This window comes from Hippocampus bargibanti, linkage group LG06, assembly GCF_051943395.1.
Source record: "Hippocampus bargibanti isolate YZ-2025 linkage group LG06, ASM5194339v1, whole genome shotgun sequence".
Lineage (NCBI taxonomy): Eukaryota > Metazoa > Chordata > Actinopteri > Syngnathiformes > Syngnathidae > Hippocampus > Hippocampus bargibanti.
This window is the reverse complement of record NC_142739.1, coordinates 13668606-13678919: the sequence shown is the minus strand read 5'-3', so window position 1 is coordinate 13678919 and position 10314 is coordinate 13668606. Positions and strand designations below refer to the sequence as shown.

Genomic DNA, 10314 nt, shown 5'->3' with positions numbered 1-10314 from the left:
AGGAAATCATACATGTGAAATTATCACACATCTTAGTTTGTCAATCTGTTAGGCTGCTCTGTTTCATGTAACTCACATTTATATTTCGCAAGTTATCTTATAATCATATTTTTTTGTTTTTTATTAGAGATAGGGTGTCATTATCCTAGAATACTTAAAAATGGCAGCCATATTGAAACAAATTATGATGTAAACACATAATGTTTACAAGAAATGATCAGTTTCCAAAACCAAGTTTAAATAATAGAGGTCAATGACTGTATTTTGAGAACCATTTGTCAGTATGGTCAGGGCTCCTTATCATTAACCATCAAGTGGCACATTATATTTTTTTGATTTTATGTCATTTGACAAAGGCAAAGTGTCAAACTCCTGTCCTGCATGTTTTCCAAGTCTCAGTGTTGCAATGCACACGATTAAAATGTCCCTTTGACCTGACAACTGCTTTTTTTTTTTACCAATTTCAGCATTTCTTTTTGTTTTCTTTAACAGAATCATGAAGATGTTAAGGAGATGGATGGCTCCGTGTCCTCACACTATTGTCCAATCACGTCAGATCAGGACTGCTTTCCTGACCCTTGTCCACTGCAAGTTGTCCCCTGTTATCCGTACACTGTTCAGTGAAACTGGGGTGTGGGAGAAGGACTATCGGATAGAGACCCGATGCAGAGTGGAGCAGTGGTGGCACCCACGGATTATGGCGCGGTGGCAAAATGACTCACTGGAAAAGGTGCACTACCTACCCTGTCCCTCAAACATACTTGTGTGTGCTGATTAGCATGAAAAGAAATATTTGATTTTGAAGTGGAGCGAAAATTCAATTTTGTTGGTTAGTTTTTCGTTTATTTGATATGTTGCAGAAATATGTTTATGGAGTAACTAAATGCATAAATTAAGACAAAATGTGTTTTTTTTTCCTTTTGTAGGTACAGTACAACAACAATGGGTGGGGGGGGTTACCCATTTCCACCTCATGCATGTATTTCAGTGTTTTAAAATTCTTTACTAATTAATTTATTGAAAAATTCATGGGTCGGGGTTCCTGTAATCATGTATAGCTTGATGTATCTGGCACTTCTACAGTTGCCACGGTAACACTGTTGTAACCGTAAACCATCCATTCAATGATGCAGTGACTCGGAATCTTATCTGACACTACAATCAGAGCGCGTTGGAGCCTCATACACAAATACACAAGTCATTTCTCTTCCTGTGCTTATGCTGAGTTATTTTTCTTTTTCTTCACCTCTACATGTTTATGCAAACCTTCCTGTCACATGTTCCGACAGTATTCATGACTCGAACCGGCTTTTTCATTTCAGAATCCAAATCGAGAAAAGTTCTATGTTCTTTCCATGTTCCCATATCCATCTGGACGACTGCACATGGGTCACGTGCGAGTGTACACGATCAGCGACGTCATTGGCCACTTTCGGAGAATGAGAGGTTATCAGGTTTGTGAGCCGTATTTCATCCTGAAATCAACAAATGCTTTCAACTTGTACAGACAAATGTTTTGTTGGTCCCTTGAGAAAAATCATAATTTTATTTAGGTTTAATGAAAGGGCAAATTTACTGGTCGCAGTGTGCACTGGTGGCCTTGTTGGAATGTGATTGCTCTGTTCTGAGCATAGCCACATCCACCGTTATAAGAGGGTGTGCAGCTATCACATGATCTCATTTGTTTATTTTTAATTACCCTCTTAGAAAGATTTTCCTCTCTTTCAATTGACTTGTAGTTTTGACATGATTTATGTAAATATATGTTTTTTTCATCTCACAGAATGCTTACGTGTGCATACACTTTTCAGCTCCACTCTATTTGTTAGAGCTCAATAAAATCATTACCCTTGTAAGAGAACCTATTACTGTATTAGATGGTGCGTACTTTGTAATTCCAAGTGTTATTGACACTTTTTGTATATTTCCGACTCAAACGTTTTGCTTGCGCTTCAGCTTCAGTGATCTCATTAAGACTTGTTAAGATGTCATTGAGGTAAAAGTAAAATCCATAGTCTTGATGATCTTGAGCTCTTGGCTGGGTTATTGACTCCATTCAGCACAGCAGTCGATGACCAGACTCTTGTTTGCAAGTATAGGCATTGATGAACGAGTCACTACCCCTACCACACCCCCCATCTTGATGACAGCTTTCATTCGGTCGCCCACACAACCACCATACCGCACTCTTTGCCTCCCATAGAGCATAGCAGGCTCCTTGGATATCTTTCCCTGGTGCATTTTATATTATGTGCTGCTGGGGGGAAAAAATAATCTCTGGCTTTAGCCTAAACACGGAAAAAAGGTTTCAAAAAACTGGCAAACGACCTCCTGCACACCAGCCTACATTCTCAAAGCATCTGTCAGGAAAGTGAACTTCAGCATACACACATCGTCTACCCCGTTAATTAACGAAGGTACACTCAATAGATGGTCACGCACCGTTGCTATTTCCAGCTTGTTGTGTGGTTCCTGTGTGCGCTTTGAGTCAACAATTTTTCACTCGGGAGAAATGTCTGCTTTTCAACAGTCTCATTAGTAATGAACTTCTAATGCAGGGGTCGGGAACCTATGGCTCGCAAGCCATATATGGCTCTTTTGATGATTGCATATGGCTCGCCGATAAATATTACATATTATAATACATATTGTCGTTTTTTTCGTCGTTCATTTCCCGTTGGGGCTGCAGTTAGCGGAAAGCGCAATTTTGATTGGATGACACTGACCTAGAATGGCCGAAAGCGCCATGTTGATTGGATGATAGTGGCCGTCATGTTGAAACAGGTAAACGCCCCTTTAAATGAGCCCAACTTGTGCACTTCAGCCTGAATGCACCGGACCATTAGAGGAGAGAAAATGTTCTGATTCTAATTTCAGAATCAGAATCATCTTTATTGCCAAGTATGTAGAACACACAAGGAATTTGTTTCCGGTAGAACACGCTGCACTAGTATCGTCGTCAAAAAAACTGCTAAGTGGCACTATACAGTTCAATTTTGGCTACTGTTGAAATTTGCAATGAAACAATACCATCGATGAAACAGTCGAATGTCAGTGACATTTTAACAAGCCCCATGTTAACGTTAGCATCGACATACTTCTGCGACATATGAGCCGCGTGCAGGCTAGCTAGCAGTAACTTCGCCTCTGGACAGGCAAATTGAATTTCATTCCGATCGTTTTCCTCGATTTTTACCAAACACGAGGAACGGAAAACCATCCATGTTAACGGTGAGTACTATCACAAAGTTATTTTAAATAATACATTCTGATATTTTGTTGAAAAGTGGCCGCACGTGTGTGTGTGTGTGTGTGTGTGGTGTGTGTGTGTGTGTGTGTGTGTGTGTGTGTGTGTGTGTGTGCGTGCGCGCACGCGAGCGTTTGTATGTGTGCGCGCGCACGCGAGCGTTTAATGTGTGTGCGCGCACGCGAGCGTTTGTATGTGCGCGCGCGTGCGTGTGGCTCTCGCTGAAAAACATTTCTAAATATTTTACTTTTATGGCTCTCTTAGTCAAAAAGGTTCCCGACCCCTGTTCTAATGGCAACAAGTCCAAGTGAAACACTTACACTTGAATTATCTTCAGGGTAGCAACAAGTGCTATACAAGTGAAACATTCCTGGCTGTCAAGTGCACAACTAAAAACAATTGGTGGTAGAGTTGTGAAATAAATGTGTGGCTCACCTTAGACTACCGAATTAGAGTTATTTATTTGTTTATTTTCACAAGAGTCTGCTGTTTCATTGATAAACAAAGTCTGAAGAAAGGTAAAATAATATTCTACAGGCAAATATCATGATTATTTCCTTTTCTTTGTTGTTGCTGATTCCACTCACTTCACATACCCTTTAACGATTTTTGTTGCACACAAGTAAAAATAATCTTACAATTTAATATGCAAAAACGTGTTCCATTTTTCATCATGCATTGGTGCCACCCAAGCCTAATTAAGACATCACCATTGAGGAAAAGGTTAACTTGAGAACAAGATGACAACATTTGTGTTTACAAAACTGGTTTAATGATTGTTACTTTTTTATTTAGTTTAATTGTTTGCTCTTTTGTATTCTTTCAAAAAAGGTTCTACAACCATATATTATGATTAGGACTTCATCTGGCCACTGGATACATGTATCTTTTAACTCATTCGCTGCCATTCCTTAATTTATTCGGGAATTGAAAAGTGTGACGTGGAGCGCCATTCCCAAATTTCTTCGGGTTTTTCTTGCAGGGGGGTGCCGATAAAGCGCTGGTCAGACCTCTGGCAAAGTTTTTCCCTCCAACGATGCCTTTCGTCCATTTTAGCGTTTTGTTACAGCTTCCGCGGTTGTTAAAGCGCTATCTAAATCAATTTTTATGTATTGTATTGTATTTTGCACAGCTGCCACCATTTCAAGCTCAGATAACTCCAGACCCATATAACTTAGGAATTAACTCTTTTTTCTGATGCAAGAAAGGAGTCTAAGGTTTCTCACACTGTATTGAAGGATTATGTAGTCCTGAAACTCAATATTCTGTGGGTCCTGCAATTTGAGTGAAAATGACAAAAACCCTGGCATCGGAGTGGACATCATCTCGCAGTGAATGAGTTAAAATAGTTTTATTATGTGTTTTATATACAATATGTATTTTATGAACAAAACCCAAAAACGGATGATAGAAACTGTTCATTAATTTCAGATAATTTTAAGAAATAATGCTATACATCCTCTTTTTTTCCGACAATATGACTACTGGTTGTCCATATGTCATGTACATGTTGAAACACAAGGATGTGCCATCTCTGCATAAACAATATGCTGGTGGTCAACTAGTTAGCAAGAAATCAATCACAAGTCTTTGTCATGATCTGGTTGGCGACCAACGGGGGGCGCTGTCGGCCCCGCCTGCACCTGCACAGGTGCTGGTCGTCCCGATCAGATTGGCGACCAACGGGTAGCTACGTCAGCCCTGCCGGCAGCCTCGCAGGTGCTGGTCGTTATAATCACTGTCACTTAAAAGGACACCCGGCACGACCATCCGTTGTCGGTTCATTGTTTGCTGCTTGTTTGCTGCATGCATTGTATACGTGTTTGTTTAACCTTGGCGGACTTTTACTTTTGGTCTTCTTTTGCTACTTTGTATTTTTTCCATTCAGATGATTTTGATGTTTTACATTTTGTTCCTGCTGACTTTATTTTAATACAATTTGTCAAACAACCTCCTGCTCCCTCCAGCCTGCTTTTTGGGATCCGCACCCGCCATCACCACCTTGCAAACCGTGACAGTCTTACTTTCTTGCGATGCAAGTCAGCTTTCTTTGTCAGATTGGCACCCACTTGATCCACCCTACAGTCGACAGATTTTGTCAGCAGGTCCACTTGTTTCCTCTTTTTCCCCTCTCTATCTTTTCGCTGCCTCCACGATGATGGATTTGGGAATGCACCTGTGAACAGCGGGAGCGATCTTGACTTTTGCAGACATGGGAATAAGCGCCAGTCAAGCTATTAACGATGAACGGATTATTTTGCCCTGCCAATCTCTTGGAGCCTTGAACTCACTCAGGCAACCTCTGTATTAGAATAAGCCCATTCTTTTTAACTGAGTGCAAGACAGAATGAACAACAGTAGATGTGCAACACTAATGAGGAGGCTTTATTTATTTATTTATTTATTTATTTATTTCCCTGCCTTTGTTGTTTGCACAGGCTGTCTTTGGTTTGCATCTGGATCAATGCGCATGCATGTCTTCGTCCCGAGCAGGCACATTGGGCAACAGTGCTGGGCTCCATTAACCAAATACAGTGAGACCTCAACTTACGAACTTAATTGGTTCCCACACAGAGTGTGTAAGGCGAAAAGTGTGTATCTAAAAAAAAATCCCATTGGAAACCATTAAAATGGGAATAATCCGTTCCCGGGTTTCCATAAAATATACTTTTCAACTAAATAAGCCTTAAAACTACACACAACATACCTTATTCTATGTATAATAAATGTGCTATTGTATTGTAATGAAAGAAATACACTGCATTGTATCATAAAGTCACTTTATTTACATTTGTGATGGTCATTGATGTCTTGATGGAATGGCGTTGGAGGTTGAAGGTCAAAGGGAATTGCTGTTTGGAAAGAGAGGCACATTACTCACTCTTTTTTCTTTGGAGACTCATCATTTTTGCTGATTAAAAACCTCTTAATTGACACCTGTTGCTTTCTAACTTGTTCGGTCTTACGAAGCTGAAGCATCACATTATTGTTCATCATGTTGATGATTGTCATAGCCACAGTCTTTTCTCAATGGAACTGTTCGATAAAAGCTTGCACATCATTCCACTTTGCCAACATTGCCTTTATGAGCTCACTTGATGCTGCAGCCATCTCCTCCTCAGATGTTCATCCGTTACTGGCTTTAAAATCCTCAATAAGCGCCGAAATTCCAGGTTGGCGCATGGCAATATCGGTGTGAATTAGCCGTGCTTTCTCGCATAAAATAGCTTTAGTCACGCTGTCGCCGGATAGCTGCTTTTCGTTAATCCAAATTAACAGAAGTTTTTCAACTTCTTCGATTGCCCGAGACCGTCGCTTTGAGAGGACGGAAACACCTTTTGCAACAGACGCACCTTTGATGGCTTTTCTGTTCTGGAAAATGGTAGCAATGGTTGACTTAGCATAGCCGTGCTCGGCCACTAAATCACACCTCTTTCGTGTGTTTCAATTAACTCCTTCTTCTCAGCGACGGTGATTTTATTTTGTGTCTTCTTGGGCTGAACACGAGCCTGTGGTGGTTTTTTTTCGGTCCCATCATAGTAAAACTATCACCAAAAAGCTCCAAGTACGCGATCGACGTGTGCATTCAATGAGAGGGGGTGTGGAAAGTAGCGCCGGCTGCAGCGCTGTTCGGTCATGTGCTTCCGCCAAAGATCACTCCGCCAGATCCGAAGGTCGTGTGCTTGATGGACTAGCCGTGGTGGGTGTGTATTCCGAAAATAGTGCTTATTATAAGGTTTAATTTTCATGAATTTGCCATTCGTAAGATGAAAAGTTCGTAAGATAAGGTGTTCGTAAGTTGGTCTCACTAGATCGAAGCCAATGCAGTTACTAAGGCTACCAACTCTTTGGAAACATCAGACCTGTTAAAGTCTGCGCAGTGATCTTCTCCAGTCCTCGACTCTTTGAGGTGTGCTTCTCTTCTCTCATGCCTTTCAATCCTGTGCTTTCATCTCTTTTGGCTGTCACTAAGCAGAAACTCACCCCCAAGGAGCAAAAGGGGAAATAAATGGTATTACACAGGGCCCGTTGTATGTGTGTGTGTGTGTGGGGGGGGGGGGGGGGGGGGGGGGGGTAATATTTCATCAAAAAACGATCAAGATGTTTGCATGAAATCTGCATCCATTATATCCATTATCATCCAGCCATGAGTGGCTGGATGATATTTTCAGAGCTCATATCCCAATCTTTTATTCTGCACCGTACTGGCATGTATTAATTGCACTGTGTGATGGAGTGGAGATCGTCAGCGGACTGATTATTATCATATAGACCAGGGGTGGGCAAACTTTTTGAGTCACGGGCCGCATTGGGTTCTAAAATTTGACAGAGGGGCCGGGCCAGGAGCATTTGGAGGGAGTGTTTGGGCCGGAAATACTAAACCTAAAGCATTAAAGGACAACCGACGCCACCGGACAAGTTATGTCCATAATTTATAAAATCACTTCAAATGACTTCGACTGAGCATATTTTACAAAGATTCCACAGCATATAGCTATAGTTTAAGTTTTAAGACTTGTGCTGAATATTCATGAAGTCTTGTTTTCGAGTTGATGACGATCCCCATGTGACGTCACGTTTGGACCGCCCCTGACCGAGAAAGCGACACACAATGCATTTTGGGTACTTTGTTTGGTCTGGAAACTTCGTGTTGATCCGTGTTGATGGCGAAATTAGAAGGAAAACACATAAATAACGCCATGGTGAATCGTTGTGTGTTGCACCAAGACAACTATTTGATATTCGCTCACACAAATTCCCAGCTGACAAATCAGCCCATTTCCAACGGAGCTTGGGCGCAATCTTCTGCATTTTCTGGGTGCTACATTGCTGTCATTGACGGCTCGAATTGATATGGGAGGACTCCTTGAATCAATTGCAAACATTTATGCTTTCCTCTTCAGAACTATTTGAATCATATTCATAACTGGGTGAGTAAAGAGAAAGCATCTTCTCCGAATCTGAAGCCATTGTTTTGATTCTCGAGCAAGGCAAGACGTCTTGGCGTGACGTCACGAACAAGGGGGTGGGACCTTCTGAAACTGGCCATTTCCGGATTCATTTTGAAGTCATTTTTATTGGTGTTTTTCATTTAACTAAAAATATCAGCCTGCCTGATTTGGGTATTTTAGATGCTATAAAACGTTTTTCTGATGTCAGTGGGAAACAAAAAAATGGTGCCGGTTGTCCTTTAAATGTAGTGTGTACAAACCTCATAGCACAGTAAGAACACTACAACCGAATTTATTAACTGTCTTTCAAATGTGAAAAATATCCCTGATTAGTTAATAAATTTGTCTCAAGGAATATGGCGTTTACATACTATTTCGCAGATACTCTGAGGAGGAAATGGAAATAGATTAAAATAACATATGCACTGTGATGTATCAAGATTACGTCTGTTTTTAATACGTTTTCATTGAAGGGGCAAAGTTAAAGAAATCAATATTTATTGAAAAATGGAATCACTTTCAACATTCAAAACATATTATTACACAATGAAATATTCAAGCTCAATAATACCTACTTGTGTTAAATTCCGCCAAATCATAGATGGTTTGTCCTGACCGCGCGCTCAACAAACTCTCCACTGACGCCCTCGCCTTCACGCGCAAACAATACACGTGTACCGTCGCCGAGCACACAGACGTAGGCTACCTGCAGTTGAAATTTGCATACTCGGCACGGCAGCCAATCAGAAGCCTGCTTCTCTCTTCCGGACTTTCGCAAGCGTTATAAAGTTGTGCAATTGCATGTCATTTTTCAAAATAGATGCACAGAACCTCAGCCCAGAAGAAAGATTCAACAGAAGCTAACAACATATGTGACGCTACAAAACGTAAATTTACATTAAACCGTGACTGTAAAGTGTACGTGAGACTTATGAAAGGGGCTTAGTGGCTTGTAGGAAGCAATGCAAACGTTGCATTGTGCACCACAATGACAATCGACTACTGCAGCAAAATCTACAGCCATGCACATTTACCGTAAATTAAGCAAGGTAGCATTTGTAGTAGGTACATTCTTGATTTAAAAAAAACTTTATACTTTGTGACAATGTTTTTTAATGTGATTTGTTGTCTCATTGTGCTTCAAGTTGTGAAAAATGGGGCAGGCAACTTTTCAGTTATCTGCCCTATTGTCCGCTAACTTTTTGTCATGAGTTTCAGACACTGTTTTTACTATACTTTGGGCAAGTTCGGCGGGCCGGATTAAGAAGCCTAACGGGCCGTATGTGGCCCGCGGGCCGTAGTTTGCCCATGTCTGATATAGACTGTCAGGATCCACTGCTATTTGACCGAACCAACATAAGCATGGAATGTTGGTGGGTGGTTGGCAAAAGTCATTAATGTGTTGTTATGCTTATTCAAGTGTAATTTTTGTGTGTTATTTAAAAAAATGGCTGCACAGTTTTAGATTTTGCACAAGGCGGTAGTTGCTTCTGGTTTTCCTTGAAGATGTAATTTTGACCATCTGATATTTATTTTATTGGAAATTGAAAACTCAATAATATTCAGTTTGTTGTCCTTTGAGGTAAGAAAATGAAGCACAACTTTTTGTTCTGTAGGAATACGATAATCACGTCTGTCTGTGTAAGCTCTCAGTCGTACAGGAGTGGTCCATCAATGAAAAGGTTTCTTCAGACGTCATCTGTACTTCTTTGAAGGTGTCCGATGTTTCGCTTCTCATCGGAGAGGCTTTGTCAGCGAGCTAAAATTTTGCTGGTCTTACAAATCTTACAATCTCTAAAAAAACATGGATTGTAAAGAGCAATACATTGGGTAGATGAAACAAATTCTCAAAAAAAGACTATCAACATCGCAGGGATAATACTAGTGGGCCTCAATCTGCAGTACATATGCACCTAGCTAGAAACCACTCATTTGACGACAATGAGGTTAAAATCTTAGCGAAAGAAAATAGATGGTGTGAAAGGAGAGTAAACGAAGCTATTTTTAGGCGTGACGTGGCTGTGCTCAGAATTTAACAATCACATTCACACTCATATTAAGGGGTGGTTAGCACTGCGAATGTAACAAGTCATCGCAAATCAATTTCAACCATTT

The 10314-nt window shown here is 40.7% G+C and overlaps 1 protein-coding gene across 2 annotated transcripts in view; it reads left to right on the top strand.

Moving 5' to 3' along the window:
* lars2 (leucyl-tRNA synthetase 2, mitochondrial) overlaps nt 1-10314 on the top strand; it is a 57443-nt gene that overhangs the window by 938 nt on the left and 46191 nt on the right. For both annotated transcript variants that reach the window (XM_088999028.1, XM_088999027.1), the window contains exons 2-3: nt 493-730; nt 1323-1454. In XM_088999028.1, coding sequence (XP_088855154.1) covers nt 497-730; nt 1323-1454 — 366 coding nt within the window. In that variant the 5' untranslated portion in view covers nt 493-496. The remainder of the gene's footprint in view (nt 1-492; nt 731-1322; nt 1455-10314) is intronic.